The 23800-nt window shown below is 40.0% G+C and overlaps 1 protein-coding gene across 2 annotated transcripts in view; it reads left to right on the forward strand.

Annotated features, from left to right (window-relative positions):
* The window catches only part of DCC (DCC netrin 1 receptor), a 933783-nt gene that overhangs the window by 796712 nt on the left and 113271 nt on the right, over positions 1-23800 (forward strand). For both annotated transcript variants that reach the window (XM_050944636.1, XM_050944637.1), the window contains exon 15: positions 2025-2219. In XM_050944636.1, the coding sequence (XP_050800593.1) occupies positions 2025-2219 (195 nt within the window). The remainder of the gene's footprint in view (positions 1-2024; positions 2220-23800) is intronic.

Below are 23800 nucleotides of genomic sequence, written 5' to 3' on the forward strand. Positions count from 1 at the left end.
AGATTACTGTTTACCACATTTGCAGTTTTCCTAAACCTTTATGACAAGACCTGACATCATCTAAGTAACAATGTAAAAGGAGTAGGACAGGTGCTAGATTTAAGCTAGAATTATATATAGAATTCTTCTGTCTCTAAATGAATTCTGCCCCTGAAATGCCCTCTGTTCCCATGTTCATAAAACTTTTACGTGGGCAAATAGTCCAAAATGGTTGAGTTCACCCTAGGTTCATTTTTATCTCTGTGTTTCACAAGAAGGGTAAATTCTTTATAGTTTTGTTTTTGCTAATGAGATAACAGTGGCGCTGATGTTTAAAATTGTATGATACATATGTTTGAATTCCTTCATGCGAACAGTTCAGCATATCAGAATAAAATTGTTTGACCCCAACAGCTACTTGAGGATATCTATGCTGGTGTTAAAATCTCTATGTATTATATAAGTGAGATGTAAAGATTATTGCTTGATGCCAATAGCTTTTTGAATGTTCTGACTTCATGAACTGCTTAAGATTTACTGCTTCTACCGTGTGCAAGGAATCCAGTATCGCCTCATTCTACGACTTCCTATTACAAGGTGCTAAACTGCTACTATATGTCTGATTCATGTAAGAACTACTTTTGTAATTTTGAAAATCATCAGTATTCAAAGACAGTGATTCAAGTAACCTTAGATTCTGCATTGAAGCAAAGTTTGGAGGTCAGAAGGAGATGAATGACAATTGTATATGATTTGTGGTGGCACTGCTGGTGTAATCTGGTTTTTGTTTTGTCATTAGCTATTCTTCAATGCATTTCCTTCATTCTTAAAGTGTATGACCATGGATAGCAGCTTTAAGAAAACTGAGGTCAAAAAACTTTTAAAACTTGTATATCAGACTGGTATTATACTAACCAGATTCAGTAGTTCTTCAAACGTGTTAAATAGAATTCATTTCAAAGCACATAAAATACCAAAGACATCATTGTACCATATATGACAATAGGACTGAAAAGTATTACTTCCATCTTTTAATGGTCTTTTCCAAGGTTTATAGTGGGAATGCTTCACAATCTCAAAATATCTTTTGTTGGAGTTTTACGCCTGCATTTTGGACCACTCCACACTCCCCCCATGCATTTGTCTATTATATTACAGGCCTCTTCACTGGGGAAAAATAGTAGCTTGTCTCTTTCTGCTCTCAAAAAGACAAGCTACTTGCTGCTCTTCTAAAGAGACTTGTGATGTAGTAGCTACCATACACTCCAACAAAACGCATTTATTATCTATCCTTTAAAGTAAAAATGGGTTCACTGAAGACAAAGTGTGTGTGCTAGTTACACATCAAATCATTAAATACTACGTAAGAAATGAATATGCCTTGAGAGAACCTGTATAAAGATATCATTGTATTATTTCATTTTATTATCCGAGTGCTGTTGTATTATTCAGAACAGCCTCCAAGCCAAGAGAGGCATGTCCAAGAAAGTTCAAGCTTGCTTGCTCGTAATTAACATTACAGTTTTCACAGGCATGAGATAGGTCATTGCTGTTATAAATGCTATTATATCACTCACAAAGTCAACCAGTTCATTAAATACTGTAGTTAAACTACTGGCCAATGATAAGTCATTTAGTTGATTTCAGCATCTTATTTGACTTGCAAATAAACCAGGAAGACTTCAAAAATTGTTATGGGGAATTTTTTATCAATTCCAAACATTTCCATTTTCCACTTTCCTGCATAATTTCAGATCTGCCTTGTATTCATACACTAAAAATGGGATGAATAGAGGGATATTCTGTTTTTTTTAAGAGGAAAGGGGATCTTATATGTTGAAGAAGCTGCTTAATGTGCTTGTTGCTGAAGAATGTAGTTCAAAATAAGGCTGACTGTTCAAAAGGGAAATTGCATGTAGACTATGCATGTAGCTGTGAGATTCCTGGTTGCTTTCTTATAACATATTTCTTAATCTAAACTCTGCCTTTGTAAATGGTAAAACTCAATGAGCAGGATATTAATGGATCCTTTCTTTGTATCCCAGAATCTCAGGTTCCTGATCAGCCAAGCTCTCTTCATGTCAGGCCATTGACAACTAGTATTGTCATGAGTTGGACTCCACCACTGAATCCAAACATTGTTGTACGCGGCTACATCATTGGCTATGGAGTGGGCAGTCCATATGCTGAGACAGTGCGAGTAGACAGCAAACAGCGCTACTATTCCATTGAAAACTTGGGTAAGTAGCTCTTTATTCTTTAGGGATTTTAAAAGAAAAAAGTTTTTTTCAGGAGTTTATTAATTTTGGAGACTTTTCCTAGGCTATCACTAAGATCTTGTGTACAAACCAAATTTGTAGCCACTTAATGGTCGAGTTTGCCATAGTATGGTTTGTGCCAACACACACAATGGTTACTGTTCAGCTACTAACGTCATTGGCTACTGAGATTTCACTCCTGCAGTTGACCAAAACTGGCACTTGGTTGCCTTCCTGTAACTAGGTGGTAACACTATAATTCTGCAACATGGATGTCAATGAGGGTGTTATAAGCAGGTTGCCAGAATAAAGTTGTATTTAGAGTCTAGATGGAACCTTAGTTTCATTACATTTATAACTTTGGAAACAATAATCAATAACAGATCTTACAGCATTACAATGTTTGATTCTAATCAGCACATACAGTCTCACATGTGCTTGAAATTATTGCTATTTTATCTTTTGCTTGGCCTTTACAGAACAATGAGATACATCAAGGATTGTGTTGGGAAAAGAGGAAATAAGAATTGTTTGTCATCAGGGAATTTAGAACAAATAATGAATCTACTAAACTGAGATCATGAATTTATTTGTTCGTCACCGATTGGTTGAAATTATTCTCTGTCCTTGATCATGTGCCAAAAACTATAATAGCCAGATCAGGAAAGATCAAGTTTTCTTAATCAAGTGGGCATGTCATGTAGTTGACCTTTAATTGATGAACCAATGGAAAGCTCGTTGAGCTGAAGATAGACTCCAAAATATAATCAGCGTTTTATATTTCTGGGCTGCAACTTTGGTGGCATATCAGCTTGGCTCCTACACTTCAGAGCAAATCTAAATATTAAATAAGCACTTCACTATGTGGCCCCCTATTTTGAAGAGAGCAGGAGCTGGAAGGGCTATTCCCTGAGCTGGCCCAAGTGTTTGAATTTAATGGCACTCACAATACTCATATTTTGTAACTGTCAAAAAGGTTTAAGGAGATATTCTCTTATCCCATTATTCATTACACACTGTCTCTGATGATTCATCTTGATGCTGGGCATGGTATACCTGGAACTGGGTACTTTGGTGATGAAATACTGATATTCAAGAATTGGGAAAATGGTTCAAAGTTTGAATGAAGTCATGAGAAATAATCAGTTTTCTTTTCCTTCTGTAGCATTTTTCTTTCAAGGACATTATTTTTCTTTATTATTGTTATTGTTCTTTAACATTTGTATGTAATCCTCTAGGCGTGCTCAAATGCTTTACAAATATTAAGTCTCGTAATGCACCTGTATGTTAGGGCTGGGCACAAAAGTTAAATGACTCACTAGAATTTATACAGATATTTATTGTAACAGCAGGGAATGGAACACAGAACTTCTTGTCTTCCAGTCATCTTCTCTGATCAGTAGATACACCGTTTTGGTAATAGCATTCAGTAGCACAAGAAACCGGATATGATTCAACTCGATGGTCACCCTGTTCTCAAGGGAAGTCTTATACAGAAAAATCTTTCTTCATACATAGGAAAACTTTGCGGGGGAGGTGTTACAATAAAGGGCACTGTGAAGAAATTGCTTACTGTGACTTCACCAAGCTTCTGTGGGGCTATTAGGGCATCTGTATTTTTAATCAAATTGGCTTGACAAAGTCATTTGCAAAATTAGAAAAAAAACCAAAAACAGCCATAATGCAAAAAGGTAACATATATCAAAAGTCTCTCCAGAATGTTTTAAATCCTTTAATGTTGGTAATACATGACTGATGATGATGACAACATTGTCGCAATTCTCATCTATGGTTAATTCTTAAGTAATTAACCATAAAATACGCAGTGCTAGATATTAGTGTAGTTTTCCCATTCTCAGCACCCTTATAATAAAATAACTATTTTTTTTCTGGACAACCCAGGAACTCATATGAACAGCACTGAATCCATTTAATATATTCCATGTCCCTCAAATTTATAATATTCAGAATTTCTCGAAATTGTGACAGTGAAGGTACTTGCAGGAGCTACGTGTAGGCTTCTCCACCAAAGTCCAAAGACTCAAAGTGTTATGTAGATAAAGGCTGACTTGAAAGTGTTTTGATGGAGATTAAAGTTATTATGCAAAATGGAAAGAGGTCTGAATGGGCCATCAAAGAAGGTGAGTGGAACATAAGGATAAAAGTGATTACTAATGACTGTACAGGTCTAACAATTAATGAGTCAGGTGAAATTATACACATTTTTTTAGATTTCAAAATGGATTTATATTCTTCCAAATTTAATCATCCTACTTTAAATTGTTTCATAACTTTCATGAGATTGAATTGAAGTGTCTCACCTCCACTGACCTGAAGGTATTAGAAACAGAAATTATATTAACAGAGTTACATAGGTCAGTATGTTCTCTGGACTCTGGCAAGGCCCCAGGAGAAGATAGTTATACAACCAAATTCTTTAAAGGTTTTAATGAACACCTTTCACTAGAGATATTCTAACTAGCAACTGAAGAAATGCCTCATAACAGGGCTTCATGCAGCTTCAATTATTCTAATTCATTGTAGTTCCAGAAATAACTCTACAACTTCTACCAAAAATGTGAGGAAACTATTTAAAGCTGAGCAAATATTTAGTTATAAATAACATATTCACCGAATGTAGCCTTTTTTTTTACTTTCTGAACATTCTCCAGCAGCTCAAGATTTCACCAGTGTTCAAATGTAATGGACAAATGCTTTTTTGGATGTTCATACTCTGGTTGATCACAAATATTCAAAATATAAGCAATGCTAGTTAGTTGTGATTTTCCATTTGTTCCCTAATTGGTTGAGGGACAAAACTGTGTGAATTTTGGCATGTGTACTTTTTATACTTAATTTCTGTGAATACTCTCATGTACAACTTTGAAAATCATTTTTGGTGAACAACTGCACTAATTAAATTCAGTTGCTCAAATGTTCACAAAAAATGAACCTTGAAGGGATGCAACCAAGAGCCCAGAGAATACTTTTAAAAATTAGAACAAAAGTCTGCCAAAATTTCTTACGCTATTCATCAAACTCGATTAGAGATCATTACAAGAAAATTACTACAAAATGATTAGACAGGATTATTTTTTTAATGGAAATATTGTTTTCAAGAAGATATGGATCAAAATAAACTCACTGACAGAAAGGAAAAAAGATAGATATTATATGGACTCATCCCAACCATTGTAAAATGTTCCACAACCCATACATATTAAGTGCCTGTGTATTCTGTTGTTGTTAATACATAATATGATAATAAAAATCGGATTCCTAAATAAATAGTGAAACTTCAGTTTTCCTTCTGTGCTCCAAAGAACAAATTTCTACTATCCCATTCAACAACTCTGCCATTCATGGACCATCTCCCCTGTACTCCACTGTTTTTCATCCCTCCTTTTCCCAGCTCCACTCCTCCTGGGCCCCAAATGATGTCTCCAATCCCTCATTCTACAAACACAGCACCTGTTGCATTCCCACTCTGCTGGTGCATCACCTCTCACCCACTCACTGCCCAGTTCTGACTCCTGCTCCCATCCTTCATCTCCTGCCCAGTTCCACAAATGCTCATGCTGTCCTCCAGACACTCTCAAGGGTGTGACTCCTATTGAATTAGTAATACTAGCAAAGGGTGATAGCAAGCAGAACATTAGACGTGATTTTGCAATGTAATGTGGTAGTTGCAATTACAGGTTATTTTCAGCTCCATCTACATAGATGTACATAACTGGAGATGGAAAGGGACCTTGATAATTAAGCTCGGGACCTGGACTGCCGCATTCAGTTCCGAGCACCTTGTTACCAAAGAGATACTGACAAATTGGAGAAAGACAACAAAAATGATCATGTAGCCCAGATGTGTTGAAGGATTTACAAGACAAGAGTGAAGGAGATAATTATGTATTTTAGCGAAGCAGTAAATAAGTGGGCAACATGATACCAGTAACAGTCTACAAGTATCTTAAATGTTGAAACCTTGTCAATAGGGTGATCAGACCGCAAGAGTGAAATATCAGGACACATTGGGCGAGCGGTGGGGAGGAGGGTCTGAGTGTGGGGAGACACAGCGCAGACAGACAGACACAGGTGCACAGCCCCAACCGGAGCCAGAGGCACACTGACCTGCCTGGCCCTGTGCTACCAGCGTGCCCCTTCCTGTTGGGGGTGGGCCCATGCTGCACCACACAGCTCCCCTGTCAAGTGCCCCCTGGATCCATTATGCCCAGAGCTCCCCTACAACATGCACAGTGCTGTGCACACACATCCCGCCCAGTGCCCCCCCTGCCCACAGTCTCACAGCCCAGCACCCTACACACACCTCCCAGACACTCACTCCATCACACCCTGCCCCTCTCCCTGGCTGTACTCACTGGCTCTGCTGGGAGGTCTCTGGCTCCTAGAGCGAGAGCGGTGAGGGGAGTCTCCAGACTCTTCACGTGCTGCATCCGCCAGAAGCGCGAGCTCCGTAGCTCCCATTGGCTGGGAAAAGCGCCAATGGGAGCTGCCAGAGCTGCGGAGTGGGGCTTGCAGGCGCTGGCAGCAAGCAGAGCCCCCCAACCCTAAGAGCCAGAGGGACCTGCCAGGGGGTGAGGTGGGCAGGGGCGGCTCCAGGCACCAGCACGCCAAGTGTGCGCCTGGGGTGGCAAGACACAAGGGGCACTCTGCCGGTCGCCGCGAGGGTGTCAGGCAGGTTGTCTTCGGCGGCATGCCTGCGGAGGGTCCGCTGGTCCCGCGGCTTCGGCGGACCTCCCGCAGGCTGCTGCCACATTCATGGGACCAGGGACCTCCTGCAGGCAAGCTGCCGAAGGCAGACTGCCTGCCGTGTTTGGGGTGGCAAAATACCTAGATCCACCCCTGGAGGTGGGGAGTCCTGGCTGTGTTCACTTGGGGGGCTCCTGTCCCGAGAAGCATCTGGTAGGCTGGTCCCTCTGGCTCCTAGGGTCACAGGTTGGGTTGGGTTGGGTGAGAAGGGAGGAGCCCCGCCCCTGCAGCATATGCACTCCTGCCAGCTGGCGCTGGGAGCTGCCCTAGGAAGCGAGCAGTGGCGCCGCGGCTGCGGTGCAAACAGTCCCTGATATCAGGACAAAGGGTGTCCCGACCGATGTAAGGTCAGGACGTCGGACAAATCCCCTAAAATCGGGACTGTCCCGATAATATTTGGATATCTGGTCACCCTACTTGTGGAGGAAAAGGAATTATTTTGCATAATGAAAGAAAGTTATCCCATAACTGGGGGTAATAGAATATAATTCAGAAAGGGGAAAATATGTGAATATCAGGAAAAAGCTTCCTGAATATGAGAACTATTAGAGATGTCTCCCAGTGGAAGTGTTCGAAAGCCCTATCTCTTGGCACATTTCAAACTATCCTATACTGTCTTGTGTGGAACAGAGAATGATCCTGCACTGGAGGATTGTGCATGTGGCAACGGTGACCTAGTAATTATTTTCTGTAAGTCTAGGACCTAGTAAAGCATCACAATGGCTGTCAGTTCAGAACACATATTTACACATTTAAATCGGACAGAGAATCTTTGTGACCAAGTTTATATTTGTATGTACGTATATGAGCTTAATTTTAGGGCCGTTACTCATAATTTGGCCCAAGGTCCCAAATTATGAATATCAGCACTTCAATTAGACTTTTAAAGGGGTAATTTATTAACATATTTCATCTGTCATCCTCTTTTTAATTCTTTAGGCCAGATCCCATTACTTATTTTGACCCTTTTGTACTATTCTGGTGATGCAAATAAGCTGGAAGGCCAAGGATCTTCCCAACAGAGGATTTCTCCTGTTAGGTGTGTAGGAACCTCCAGCTAGTAAAGGCCATTGCCAGCCACTGTGGATTAGAGCAGCCCAAAAGCTGCTCTAATCCATAATGGAACCACTGTAAATCCAGCCCCAGAATAGCAGAGCTTCAACCATCTCCTTTCAGGCCTCCCATTTCAGCTGTACCCAGTGGGCAACAGGTGCAACTGAGAATCTAGGCCATTGTTTAAGGGCTCAAACTTAATTTTTATCTGACCTCTCTATGATTGAAATGCACTGTAATGTGTGTTTGGTTTGTTTATGCTCTGGGTGTTGTTTTGAAATATGCTAAATATTGAATTAAGTATAATTAGGATTCCAGAGCAATAGGTTAGTTCATTAATGAGCAATCAGATTTGCCTGCCATGATTTACCTTGCACAAATCCATGCTGACTCACGTCTCTGGTAAATGCTTTGCAACTTGGATACCTAAAGCTAGCAACCTAAATCCATGGTTGGAGATCATTTAATTAATATAAATAACATTATAAACTTACTTTTGAGGACCTCAGGGAAATGGCTTTTATGAGCTTCTTTAATGAAGAAAAATGCATTGCCTTCATGAACTGGGACAGCAGGGACGTCTTAGGGGGGAATGGCAGACAGCTTAGAAATGGGAGTGAGAGAAGGATTCTGACTGAAGCAGGAAGACATGAGTAGCCTGATTTCAGTGGGGTTGAGCGTCAACAATTCCAGTTAAAATCCATGTAAATTGTAGGTGCTCAGCCAGTCTGAAAATCAGGCCAATAGGATCCACTACAGAAGCAACATAGAGGCATAAGTGAAACATTTGAGAGTTGATGCAAATTGGCATGAGTATCAATTGGTAGATGAGTGGCATTGTAGCAGAAAAAGTAACCAACACATTAATGTACTGTTGGAAGCTGCTTAGATACTGTGGTAATGAGGGTAACATAAGAACAGAGTAGAACAGATTAGGCTAGTACAACAGTGTAGAATAGATTAGGCTAGAATAACAAGGTATAAGATAAAGCAGGGCTACCAAAGAGTAGAAGAAATGGTGTGTGGAACGCATTAATATTCTTGTACAAGTGAGGCTGTCAAATAAATGTAGTTTATCACATGACTTTGCAATTTTGCTACCACTTCTGTGCACACTATACATGTGTGCATAAGTAGAAGTATATATGTGCATACATAAACCTCTTTTCAAGAACATATCTATTGTTTGGCACTCTACAATACACAACAAGAAAGAGTTCTTGCCTCAAAGATCTTACCGTCAAAAGATAGACATGGAAAATGGGATGCACATGAAAATATAAACATGAGGATAACTTACTGTTGTTTTTTTACCTATAAACCTGTGGGCATGTTATAGTTTGCTATTATTAAGATAGGCACTGCATATTCACCTGGTACATGTGAATTACTGTCATGAGGCACTTACATCTGTAAAATAGGAATAATAACACTTCCTTTTTCCAACCTTTGGCTTATGTTTCAAGATGTGAGTGTACCATGGATTTATATAGAGGCAATATTATCTATCCCCTTTTTAATGATTCTGAGCACTCTCTTAGCTTTTTTGTCTGCTGCTGCACATTGAGTGGATGTTTTCAAAGAACTACCCACAATGACTCCAAGATCTCTTTCTTGAGTGGTAACAGTTAATTTAGACCCCATCATTTTATATGTATAGTTGGGATTATATTTTCCAATGTCCATTACTTTGCATTTGTCAACATTGAATTTCACCTGCCATTTTGTTGCCCAGTTACCCAGTTTTGAGAGATCCTTTTGTAGCTCTTCACAGTCTGCCTGGGTCTTAACTATCTTGAGTAGTTTTGTATCATCTGCAAATTTTGCCACTTCACTGTTTTCCCCTTTTTCAGATCATTTATGAATATATTCAATAGGACTGGACCCATTACATGTTACAACTTTGGCTCATATCACCTAACTACAACATATCAACTTTCCCTCCCAGTTGTTTGGACCCAGCAGTACCACTTCTCCAGCTCCCCACTTCCTTACTTCTTGCCCCATGAACCTCTCTCTGCTCTAGGTCCAAACATGAAGTTAACCTTCAGAGTGACAGACAGTGGCAATCATTATATAGATATGTACTGGGTGTACAAATATGTGGTAACATAATATTTGTCATGCATGGTTGAGCCAGGTTTGTCATTAGATTTGTCACGCACCTTTGAGTGCCTAACCTACACTCTGCTCACTAATTCTGACATGTTAAATTTTTAAGCAGATCCATCACCTGCTATTTAAAAAAAATTAAAAGATACCAGCCTGTCAGAATTTTTTCCTGAGCATTTTTCACCTCTAGTGTGAAGTTTCCACCAATTAGCTTGGTCCAAGATGCAGAATGGGCCATATATTCAGTAGTGCACTAGCTAAAGGCTTAAGGGCCAATATCTTGTAACCCTAAATCTAGTGATGGTCAGGCAGGGGAGTGGCAATCAGCAAGTGCCTGAGCTGGACATTAGTATTAGAAATATAAGCAGAAGAAATTAATGTAGACGCTGCAGGGATGGATTTTAAGTGACAGGCCACAACTTTATTAAATTTAAACACAGGGGAGAGGATCACCCATCCTGTCACGTAGCACACATTTTAAGTGCTGGGATTACAGGGCTTCTACCATCTAACCCATAACTTGGCGTAGACTCTCCTCAGTCTAGCCCTAGGACCTAACTTGCTTTTCGGAGTTCTACCACCCACTCACTCCATGACAGGGCAGAGGGTACTAAAAGAGGAGGGGACCTCGGCCCTCGAAGGCCACAAGACCATCCGTATCCCATGAGCACAAGGCCCATCAGTAAAATCTCAGGTTTTTTACGTCTGACCACAAGTTGCAATGAACTAACATCCTTACCGAGTACTATCAATAATTAAATCCTGTTCCTATTTAACATAACTGTGTCTCCAGGATGCTCTGAGAAGAGCATAAAAATTCTCCAGGCCTCTGCCAGTCTGGTCCTTCTGGGAATCAAAAATTCCTTCCTGACTCCAAAACCAGTGATTGGTCAGATCCATAATATCTGCAAATCACAGCTTTGAAGTAACAGTTCAGGACAGAGAGGGTGGGGCTGCTGGAACAGAGCAAAAAGAGGCTCCATATGGCCTCGGCTAGGGTTTAAAAAGGGAGAGTGAGGAACCAATCAGCTTCCTTCTTCCCCAAGCTAGCCAATAAGTAGCTAGAAACTTTTAATGCAGGGGGCTCCTGCATCTCCTCGGTAAGTGTTCTCCTCTTGTTCATGATGCAGATAGATGCCAATTTCAACAGGGAGTTAGGTGCCTACATGCTTTTCAAAATCCCACTAGGTTTCTATCAGCAGCATTAGGTGCCTGAATACTTTTATAAATCTGGCCCTAAATCCACCAGCTGGAAGCAGTAGCAGAGTCATCAGCCTCTTAAAGGACTATCCATAGATGGAGCCAAAGACCCACAATCTCCTGCAATAGGTTATTGTAGCACTCCAATAAATACATTACTTTATTTCTCTCAATGACTGGCAATATCACACCAAAATAAGTGGTTCCTTCATAATATGCGATCTCCCAAACAAAACATCATACCTTGAATTCTTCTTTTTCTCTCATCTTAATCTGTCTACCTGCACCTCATCTCAGGTTTTCCTGGTTTTTAGTATCCCAGAAGCCTTTATAATTACCTAATCAGCCTTCAACTGCTGCTGCTCCAGAAGTTGCCCAAGTAATACAGCTTGAATATTGAATAAATCACTTCAAAAGCTTAAAGGCCAGCACTCACTTTGTCTTAACTGTTTGGGGCTCTCTTTCTTGTAGTGGTTATTTTGAATATGATTGGCTGGTACTCACACCTGAAAGTCAGAATGTATTAAACAGCGTGATTAATCTCATGAGAAAGTGGTCATAATGCCTGGGAGATACTCTTCTTGGGCATGTCAGAATATAAAAATCTGCAGTGACTTCAGCTTTGTCAGTGAAGAATTTGTTATGTTTTCTTTTGCAGTGCTTGAAAGATATTTGTGTCAGTCATAAATTTCAGGTGCAATCATCCACTGCTCTCATTCAACCTCTTCTGTGTCAAAGGAATCAGTGGTTGACTGATTCCCAAATGAATAATTCTAACAAGAAGGCCCATTTGCAGTGTGCTCTTTTTCCCTCTTGTGATTATAACTAGCAAGGTTATTGCCTGATTAATGGATGTTTTAACAAATGCTCAATAGTGGAACTTTCACACATGCCCATTCTAATCTTTTATGCATAATTTATAATGATTTCTGTACTGTTCCAACTCAAAAGGCATTAAACCTTGTAATGAGATGACTGGGTTCACATCCATGGAACTTTGTGTTAAAACTTACACATGAAATCAAAAGTGAAAAAGAACAGGAAAGAAGCATACGAGAGTTTACTAAATGTGCAACTATCAACAAAAACTTTGAGTAAGTGAAAAATGAATAAGACTGGCACTGGAATAACTGAATTGCTATGATAATCTGAATGAAATATTTTCTGATCTTTAAAGCTTCATTTCTGTGTTAATAACATATGTGAGAGAGCAACTAAACAATATTAAATGATACTTTGGTGAGCGTATGAAAGGGCAGGCAGTGTGTGCCAAAGGATAATAGGGTACTAGATTAGGAGCCAAGTGATATGGGTTCTAGTCTCAGTTCTGCAACTGACCTGCTGTGTGACTTTTGGGCAAGATACTTCAACTCTCTCTGCCTCAGTTTCCCTGATAATGATGTTTCCTTTTCTTTGTAAAATACCCTGAGATCTATGTGTGAGGAGTACTATAAAAAACTACCTGCTACTATTTAAGTGTTGAAAAAACCCTTACTAGTCAAATTTCAGATGAATACAGTATTGAATTTCAGTAAATTAAAGGAAGGGGAATTTCGTTGTTTAAAGTACACCTTTCCCTTTTTACCTGTTTATGAACAGAAGAAGAAAACATAATTTAGGAGTCAAAATCTCAAAGGGTCTTAAGTACCTCAATCACTTTTGGAAATGAGATCTAGGTGCTGCAACTCTGAATTCAGCAACGGCTAAATACCTTTTAAAAATATGGACCTTTATGTCTAAGCATCTTCATGTGACCTAAGAAAGAAATCAAATTGGTCTCCTTGAATGTGATGGCAATGTAGGAGTTCATCTACAAGCACATGAAAGGGTTTCTTTGTGTAACAGGAGTACGCATCTTGAAATATTCTTCTTCTTTTAATATAGACCTTTGATGCTTTTTCACCATCCCTGGAACTGAATCTCCTAAAACACAGTCATTGTACATAATCTGGATAAGGACTTCTTAAACTATTTGTTTTTTTCTGATTTAACTCCTCAGATAAGGACTTCTATTTTTGACTTCATTCTTCCATATAAAATACTTTGTACATTGTTGGCACTATCTACAGATAAATCCTGATTTTAAAATTTTCTCAGGGCTATTTGAACACTTCTTAAAGTGAGAGTTTCAGTGATGTGGAGTTGCTAAGCTTTGCGGAGTCAAAACTAAGCCCCTGTGCTGCTTTTAGGAGGATAGATGGAAGAGGCACTCCATTGCTGTGGAGTAGAGCAGCTATATGGAAGTTTTTGGTTCGCTTAAGTCCTATAGAGATTAACGGCATTGCGGGACTGAAGCTGCCCATACATGGAAATAATGAACTCTACAGTGTAAGCCTAGGGGATGTAACCAACCTTTTGTTAACCAATAGTTTGGAAGATAAAGGTTAAACTATAAATAATAAGCATCAGTACTACAAATAAAGCTCACAGAGAGAAATGTTTTAACTGCACTTACACACTGTAGTTCTATGCTCTTCACATACTACTCCTGAAGGAATTCTGTACCAAAAAAATTAAAAAATTCTGCACATAATATTTTTAAATTCTGCAGAATTCTGGGCATATTTTGTTTGTCAAAATAACACAATATTATCATGCTAGTTTCAATTATTTTGGTAATTTATTTAAAAATACCTGCCAACAATATGTCTATAACAATACAGATAATGAAAAAAATTCAGGAATGTTCTAACCCCCCTCACCTCCCCAACAAATAGATTCCTTACTAGACATTTTAATACAGAACTTGAGTAATAATTCATTTAAACTACAATACAGAAACATTTTCTGCACTCTTCAGAAGCAGTGCAAAGGCTTAGGGGAGTCAAGAGTAATGAAGGAGCTTAGGGAAAAGGAAGTAATTGTTGGGAAGTAGACTGAGAGTGAAGCTGGAGGCTTTTTGGGTGTGAGTGGGAGAAGCATGGAACATTTTTGGGTAGGAGAGATAGGGAGTTGAGGAGCCTCCCCCATGCAGACCCTGGATGACCTCTAGCCTCTCTCATTCAGTCAGGCACCTCTGCCCCACTCCTGTGTGTCCATGCACCCTCCCATCCCTTGCCTCCATGTGTCCCTGTACTCCTGTCCCCATGCACCCACTCCCTCCATCCCCATGTGGCCCTGCACCCCACTCCCATTCAGCCTCTGAACCAGTCTGTCCCCCTCCACTGAACCCCAGTCTGTGATTCCCCAGCAGCCCCATGTGCCCCACTCTGTCAGCTTCCCTCATATGTGCCTCTTCTTCTGGCCCTGCAGACAGGACACTTTGAGGAATGCAGCCTCTGCTCTCTCCCTATCAGCTGTTCCAGTTGGTGACTGGCTGTCCTCTGTTCTGGCACCACAGCAGCCCCTGGCAGAATGTATTTTTTGCAGAGGAAATAAAATCTGCTGGGGGACATGAATTCTGCGCATGTGCAGTGACGCAGAATTTCCCCAGGGGTATTATACCCTGTTAAGACTACCAACTAGTGTTTATCTATAACCAGAGCTTCACTCATTAAATGAGTGTTAATTTAGTTCTCTTACAGTGCTTGCAAACCAAATGTTGCAGCCTTGCAATAACTGTGAGGAGCAGGAAGGTTAAATTGACTTGAAAAATACTAGATAGTTTTTGTTTCCAACACTGAATGAAGTAGCGAGAGCAACAAGAGTATAAAAAATAAATGGTGAAAAGTGAATTCGAATTATTTCCAATTTCTTCACATTAATCATCTCTCATATGTGAGTAGAACAGTATAAGAAAATTTTGGGATGTGTTAAATTTGATTTAGTGGCTTTTCAATGTGTTGCAGCATTGTATTAATTTTGTCTGAAATCTGCTTCTCACCAACAGAACCTGAGCAATCAGGTTCTGGGCAGGATAAATCCAGATAGGTTGGTGAGGTAAAATCCACTTTCCAACCAGCCTAAGGCTCATGGTAGCAAGAGCAGTTGTATCCATGCCAACCTGCTCACAGAGCGTGTTGAAGCCACTGGTCCAAAGTAAACCTGGAGCCCATAGCATTCTCCCCATCACATGCCTCAGTGCTGGCCTATGTGGAGCCAGTTCAGAAACCATTTCTGAGGCACATCAATGCCTAACTATCTCTGCAGCGTCGTGCCTCCTGCAGCTACCATGCACCGTTATGGTAGTGCACTATAGTTCTGAGTCTATCAAAGACTGGAGATTGCTTCATTGCTCACAGAATGAGAGCAAAGAGAATATCGACAAATACAAACAAGGAGAAATGCAGATGAGTCACTTGAGATCTGAAGTTATATTTTAATGGACGTAGCATAAGGAACATCAAGGACTTCATTGAATTCACCTTCCTTTTAACTACAGATTAGATTAAATTTGACCCTCATGCATAAATGAAGCAAATAATTATTTTGGTTTGCCGCAAAGAGAGAGAGAGCTCTTCATTTTGTTTAGTCTCTGTAGATGACAGTTGTGGATTCCAACAAAGACATGAAAGGAAATGAAAGAGCTTTTTTTATTATAGGTTTAGGGTTTTCTCTTCCATTTACATTTTTTTAAAAACAAAATGGAACAGTAGAAATCAAACAAAAACATGTTATTCCCTGCCTCCCTCAAAGATCAAATTAAAGCACAACACCAACAAGAAAAAGCATTTCAAAACTCCAGGGACTGTTCATTCTATTTCCTTCCTTTGAGAAATGTCTGCAAAATGGTTCATCGCGCCAAACATTACACTGACTGATTTCCCTTCCTTCTCTCTGTATTGTGGCTACAGATCCTGGTTTCAGTGCAGAGACCTAGCAGCATCTACACTAAGGCTTAGGTGGGCTTAACTACATCTCTAAGGGGTGTGACTTTTTCACACCCCTGGGTGATGTAGCTAGGTCATCCTGTTTTAGGTAGAGACCAGGCCTTACTCTGGGGCAGAAGGTAAACACAAGATGTATTTGCTGCTTTAGTCTCGGTCTTGGTGTAGAGGCTTTGTCCTGGTCCTCAGGCAGGGTGAATTTCAGCCAACCTGTGTAACGAGGCTTGGGGCTGGATATTCCACAGAAGAGGAATCTTCCCACACCAGATCACAGCATAGCTGCAGAGCCTCTCTACTGCCACAGTCTCATGGCAGGAGTGGGCTTTGGAAATCTGGCACGCTTGCTCCATTGCATGGGCAAGAGACAATGAATCCTCACCGTTGCAGATCCATTAGTTCTGCCTTGCTCCCTGCCTGCCCAAATATAAGTTCACAGAGAGCACCTCTGAAGCTGCTATCACTCTTGTTATTGTTGTTATGATTACAATAGTGTCTTTACAGAAAGAACGGCTCAATAGATATCAGGGCCCCATTGTGCTGGGCACTGTTCACACTCATAGTAATGGATATGCCCCACTTTGAAGAATTTGCAGTCTAAATGGACAAGAAAGATAAAGGTGGGAGAAATCAAGTATTATTAGTCCTTTTTCTGAATGGATGGGCAGACTCTAGACCAAAGATGGATACTGCAGCACACACAGGCTTTCCCTCAAACCCATATTTCTCACATGAGCTCCCAGAGTTTGCCCCCCTCCCCCATGCACCACAATACTGCAGCAATTGCTGTGTCTGCCTCCTCACTCATGAAGTGCAAGGTTTGAGTCCTACTGAGAATGAGAGAAGAGAAAGACAATGAAAATTGAGCAGGACAACAAGAGACCAGAGTAATGCTGCAATGTAGCCTAGTGGCAAGTGTACTGGATAGAAACTCAGAAGACCTGCATTCTATTCCTGCCTTTGCTATTAGGCTGCTAGGTGACCTTGAGAAAGTCACTCATCTCTCTTTGCCTTCATTTCCCTATCTGTAAAATGGAAAGAATGGCATTTACCTCCTTTGTGAAGCACTTTGATATCTATTGGTGAAAAGATTTATATAAGAGCTAGATTTTAGTAGTAGTATTTCTTGCTAGAGCACAGAATGCCCAAGAATGCCCTTAAGCCCAGTTTCCTTTATAAACGATACAAATATCACAAAGGAGTAATTTGTTACATATATTTACTCATAAATATTGGCAAAATGACAGGGTTGTTACCAAATGGTAATAATCCAGTGACAGTGAATTTTGTCAAAGATCTGTTATCTCTACAGGGGCACAGATTCAGTGGCGTGCCCGGCCTTAGACAGGCTTACATCTGCCTCACCTTGCCTCAGCAGGCCGATGCAGAGCAGAGTAACACCGTGAAACAGATGCTAAGTACATATATTTACATTTCCCTGAATGTAAGTACCATTTCTGTGAAGCCAAACAGCCTTTTCCTGCTCCAAAAATCTCAATATTACTTTCTGTGCAGGTACCCAAAGAAATCCTGCACAAAAATGAGTTTACATTACTCACACACTGAATGCATTTTATTAGGAAGCCAGAATGCCTTGTAAGTTGATGGTTATTCATTTTTAATTCATTTGTCCGTATGTCTTTTGCTTTAGTTTCTGCTACACTATTTAACTTTTACTGATTTCAGCTGTGTTTGTAACATAAATTCCAAACACATATGCCATTTATTTTTTTTAACTTGGTTTAGCTTTATAACTTATACAGTATGCACTGAGCTTGTAATGCACTGTGGGAGTTGTAAAGGTTCATGTCTCCACAAGGGAGGAGACCTATTTCTAAGCATGTTCAAGTTACAGTCATTCTTTGAAAGCCTGTACGCTTTGTTATGATGCACATAGGACATGACTCAAGAGAAATCAGTGAGGAGGTATAATGCATGATGAGATGACATCTTAAAAGCTACTGTATAGATGGGATTTACTCCTGATGGGATCTTCTGACCTGCATTAAAATAATGCAGATGATTGTTTAACAGAGAAGAGAGAATTTATAATGAGAAGTAAACTCCCTAATTTTTTAGAAACAATATATTTCTAGAGGCAGTACACGGATCTATATATATACACGATTGTCTCCAATATATTGTGGCACAATTAACAGTCAATCACAATGAATCATTTTAATATCATGAAACTCTCCAGCTGAACGTAGTGTTACTACCTGAGTGCCTTAAAACTGTTTGTTGCCTGAAGAGAGACACTGGCCCTATGGATATGCATACGTCTAATTCTTGTAATGATTCATTGACTGTCTTCGGAAGTCAGGGAAGCAGAGTGCTGGACGAGTCATCAAAATGAAATGTTACTATACTGGCCACAGAAGAGGCCAAATCCTGGGGTACTGACTCCAGTCAAATTTCCAGGAAAGTTAATAGGAGGCCTGCCTGAATAAAGACTACAGAATTTGCTCCTATAACACTCCCCATTACATTTTTAGTGGGGTAGGTTAATAACTGGCATTGGATGAAAAATGGAGGGCAAGATTGTGCCTTTCTGCAGCCCAGGTGAGCCAGGACCTCTCTCCACCCACTGTATCCCTGGGCGGCAGCAGCTTGGTAACACTGTAGTCCTTGGGCACCATTATAAATTAAATTTAAACACTATTTTTTAAATATAACCAAGAGTTTAATATTATTATGTTGTTATTATTTGTATTACCATAGTGTCTGGACGATCCAGCTGAGACCCGTGCCTAGCACAACTGGGTGCTATACAAACATATAGTGAGATACAGAGAGGCTAAATACATAGGAGACAAAAGATGGCAAAATGATTAATACCATTTTACAAACAGGGAACCAAGGCATGGAAAGATGAAGTCTCTCAGGAAGTCTGTAACAGAGCCAGGATAGGAGCCCCGTAAGACCAGTCTTTATTTTCTGCAGCAGGTTGGAAAGTTCAACTCATCATATTTTGATAGGCCAAAACATTCAAACTTAATTCAGGAGCCTAAGTTTATATTTAGGAACCTAAACAATAGCTGCCTGATTTCTTTTAGGAGATTCACACTCTTCTATCTTCAGTATCTCAAAATTCAGGCCATGTACTTAGATGTCCAAATATGTATATAGCTGGTTGAATTTGGGCACCAAGTTTAAACCTTTTGGCCTAGGAAAATATTATTGGCTGAATTTTCACATCTGCAGCCAAACTTCAACTTTCACTATTTATAGATGCTCTCATTGCTTACAGTTGTGTGCACAAATCCTTGCTTTTTCATTTACACAGATAGGAGTGTTAGACCCATATTTTATAGACATACAGAAGAAATGTTTCAAGTGCACTCTATCAGGCTAGTTTAAATTGCATTGTACTAAAATGTTTTTTTTTTAAATACAGTAATTTCCTCCCTGATATAATGCAACATATAATTTAACAGAAAGATGAAAAACAAATGCAAGTTCTAGTATATTACAGAATGGCCAATATATTGGTAGTTCTTTTAATTTACTGAAAATGTGTTCAAAAGGCATGTACTTCCATTTCATTCTTAATAATAACAATTATCACTTAAGTGTTCCTTGCCAAACAAGCAAAAATTCCAAATCACCTGGCCTACTTTATCCACTGATATTACAGTGTTGAACTTATCCATCACTGAAATGCAACCATTTCTGAATGGTGGCTTTTATACAATGCATAGCAGAAGTTAAAGGCAGCAAGTAAAAATTATTTTATCTAGTTGTAACTACAGGGGAAGTTTTGGTAAGAAGAAATTAACTTCTTTGAACATTACCATGACCCGTTGTTAATACTATGCTAATACAGTATTTTATAAAGAGAACAGCTAATATGATTAAAGACTGCTAATAGGATTAAAAGATTGTTTCTAAATCGGATATAATTTTCTTATACTGGATTCAGGTCTACTTTTCAGTCTTTTTCACAGGAGAAAGGAAAAGATTGTCCAAAATGGAGAACCTATCAATCTTGCTGTTTCTTTGTAATCTCACTGCACCTAATGGCAGTGAAAATATGCTGAATCAGGGCTTAACTGTGACATTAAGGCACATAGAATCATAGACATGTAGGGCTGGAAGGTTATCTACTCCCACCCCCTATGCTGAGACAGGATCAAGTATGCCTGGACAATTCCTGACAGGTATGTGTCCAACCTGTTCTTAAAAACCTCCAGTGACAGGGATTTCATAACCTCCCTTGGAAGCCTATTCCAGTGCTTAACTCTCCTTATTGTTACAAAGTTTTGCCTAGTATCTTACCTAATTCTCCATCGCTGCAGAATAAGCTGATTACTTCTTGTCTTACGTTCAGTAGACATGGAGAAGAATTGATCACAGTATGCTTTACATCACTTGACATATTTGAATACTGTTATTTGGGCCCCCCCCCCATCTTTTCTCAAGACTAAAATACAGTTTTTTTTAACCTTTTCTCATAGATTAGGTTGTCTAAACGTTTTATCATTCTTTATGGCTTTCCTCTGGTCTCTCTCCAATTTGTCTGCATTTTTTCTAAAGTGCGATGCCCAGACCTGACAGAGTACCCCAACTGAGGCCTCACCAGTGCAGAATAGAGTGGGACAGTTACCTCCCATAGCCACATACGACACTCTTGATAATACATGCAAGAATTGTATTACCCTTTTTCACAACTGTATCACACTGTTGACTCATTTTCAATCTGTGATCCACTATAATCCCCAGATCCTTTTCAGCTGTTCCACTGTCTTGCCAGTTATTCCCCATTTTCTCTTTGTGCATTTGATATTTCCTTCCTAAGTGTAGTACTTTCAGTTGTCTTTCTTGAATTACATTTAATTGATATCAGACCAATTCTCCAATTTTTCAAGTTGAAGATGTTTGTGTTGGTGGTGGTGCACACCCACGCTGCCTCAGAGGGCACTTCAAGAAGGTAGAATCCTTCCCTGGGCTTTCCAGCCCTCAAGGGAATCACATCTGCTACAATATTCCTACAGGTAGTGCAGTGAATTTCCTTGGCGTGCTTGACCAGCTCTGCATGGCCTTCACCATATCAATCTCAAAGAGCAGATGTATTGTGCATAGGGTAACATACTCCAAAACGTCTGTTAGTCTATAAGGTGCCACAGGATTCTTTGCTGCTTATACTATATCTTAGCAGTTTTCTCCAGGGCCAGATCTGAGTGCCTCCCATTATGAAGAAATTCCTCCTTATTTTACAGAGAGCATTCCTCAGATACACAGAGTTGTCTCACAGAGCAAAATCCGAAGTAGGCAGTGACTCAGATGTCTTTGCTCAAAATACAATGGTGTAGCTTACGAGTTGCTGCATGTGCTGGGAAACCTTTGTTCCAAACCTGGGTTCTGAACATCTCTTAATGCCTCAGACGTCCATGGCTTTTGTCAATCTGGTTTTCAACCTGCATTTGGTACTTCTTGTATTCCATAATGATCTCTTTCTGGCAATATGTAATGCTGATGTCAGTAGATTAGTCAACATATATTGATACTATTAGTCATTACATGTGGTTGATTGGCAGATCCAAATGGGAGCAGATTGGACTGCTTTTTGGTGACTTTTTCATTTCTCTCTCAAATAATTTTCAGTGATTGGTTTTCTGCCCTGAGGGCTCACTCATGTAGGATTCCACTTTTCCCCCCACCCCCACCGTTCAATATATCTGGGGTTGTTAGTAAGGCTGAGGCCTGGGTTGAAGTGTCTTCAGTGTGCTGACAACACTCAGCTCTCTCTCCATTTCATGGGACCCAAAGGGTGCAGATAAGGTTCAATCCAGAGAAGACAGAAGTGATGTTGGCAGGCTGAGATAGGTAACTGGAAGATATGGAAAACAGAATGGGCCAGATTCTCAGGTTATGTCCCCTTTGTGCCACTCAAATGATTCGAAGGAGCGGTAATTCTGCTGTGACTGTCCAGTATAGCTTTCTTCTGCTGGAGGGGATCTCCATCCTGTGCAGCTGGGCTTTGTACCTCCACCTCAACTCTCAGTATAGAAGAGGTGGAAGATGGGAGGGGAGTTGTAAGTGGCTGTGGTGAAGCAGAGCTCACTATAGCAAACCTTCAAGAGCGAGGGGGTCTAAGGACATTATGTCAGGGGCACAGCTTCAAATTTCCCTCAAGCAGCTCCTAAGTATCATCCGGGCCAGTCCTTCTCAACTTATCACATTTGCAGTTTGTATGCCTTGTTAGAATCCTATTACTTGTTAGACAGTCATACGGCAGCCACGACCAAGATGGCTTTGTTTTAGCTGCATCTGGTTTGGAGATTACCCGCCCTTTCTTCAGACCTCACTACAATCCTCCAGGCCTTTGTCTTCCCAAGAGTAGAACATTGTAACAAGTGCTACATCTTAAACCAACTTGGTACAAGGAGCTAGAGCAGGAGGTGATAGCCTACTTGTTAAGCAGACTATCTTGTCAAGAGCACATTACACCAATACACTGAAATCTGCTTTGCTCCTCAAGCAGAGTTCAAGGTTGTGGGTTTGATGTGCAAATTTCATAATGACTTTGAACTATTTCCCCATGTTCTCCCCACCCCCAGTTCCTCACATCTTCTTGTCAATTGCTGGAAATGGGCCATTTTCATTACCACTACAAATAGTTCTTTTTCTCTCCCCTGGTAATAGCTCACCTTAAGTGATCACTCTCCTTATAGTGTGTATGGTAACACCCACTGTTTCATGTTCTCTGTGTATATATATCTTCGTACTGCATTTTCCACTGCATGCATCCAATGAAGTGGGCTGTAGCCCACGAAAGCTTATGCTCAAATAAATTTCTTAGTCTCTAAGGTGCCACAAATACTCCTGTTCTTTTTGCAAATACAGACTAACACGGCTGCAACTTTGAAAAAAAATCAAATGTGATCCTAGGATGTTTGCCATGTTTAGTAGGTGTGTTGGTCCCAGGGTATTAGAGAGACAAGGTGAGTGAGGTAATATCTTCTATTGGACCAACTTCTGTGGGTGAGAGAGACAAGTTTTTGAGTTACACAGAACTTTTGAGCTACCTTCTTTAGGTCAAACCTTGTACAATGTATTAATTTTCATTGTAGGTCAGAGCTAAGGAGCTCTGAGTAGCTTAAAAGCTTGTCTCTTTCACCAACAGAAGTTGGTCCAATAAAAGAAATTACCTCACCCACTTTGTCATCCTAGGATTTATCATGCAAGTTATTTCCAGTAGAGATAAATTAAAACGTCAAAAGAGGCACTGGTAAGACTTCATTTGGAAGACATTTCTGGTCACCCTATGACCAAGAAGGATAAATTCAAACTGGAATAGTTGCAGAGAAGAGTTACTAGGATGAACAGGAGAATTTTATGAGAGGAGATTAAACGAGGTTGGCTTGTTTAGCATAGCAAAATGAAGGCTAAGAAGGGATATGATTGATCTCTATGAATGCATCTGGGTGTAAACTCAAAAGAGAGTATGAGGACCTATTTTAAAGTATGGTGAATGTTATTTTTATATATATTTAAATGAGACCTAGCCTATTACTTATTGTCCTAGTTAGCAACAAAATTCACTGAAACCCCTAAACTTTTCTTGTTTGTTACTCAAAGCCATAATTCTTTTCCTCACACCCCATTTCAAACCAAGTTCTCTTGAAACGTGTTTGCTAATGAGACCCTCACTCAAATTAGTTATAA

Source organism: Gopherus flavomarginatus, chromosome 3, assembly GCF_025201925.1.
Source record: "Gopherus flavomarginatus isolate rGopFla2 chromosome 3, rGopFla2.mat.asm, whole genome shotgun sequence".
Taxonomy (NCBI): Eukaryota; Metazoa; Chordata; order Testudines; family Testudinidae; genus Gopherus; species Gopherus flavomarginatus.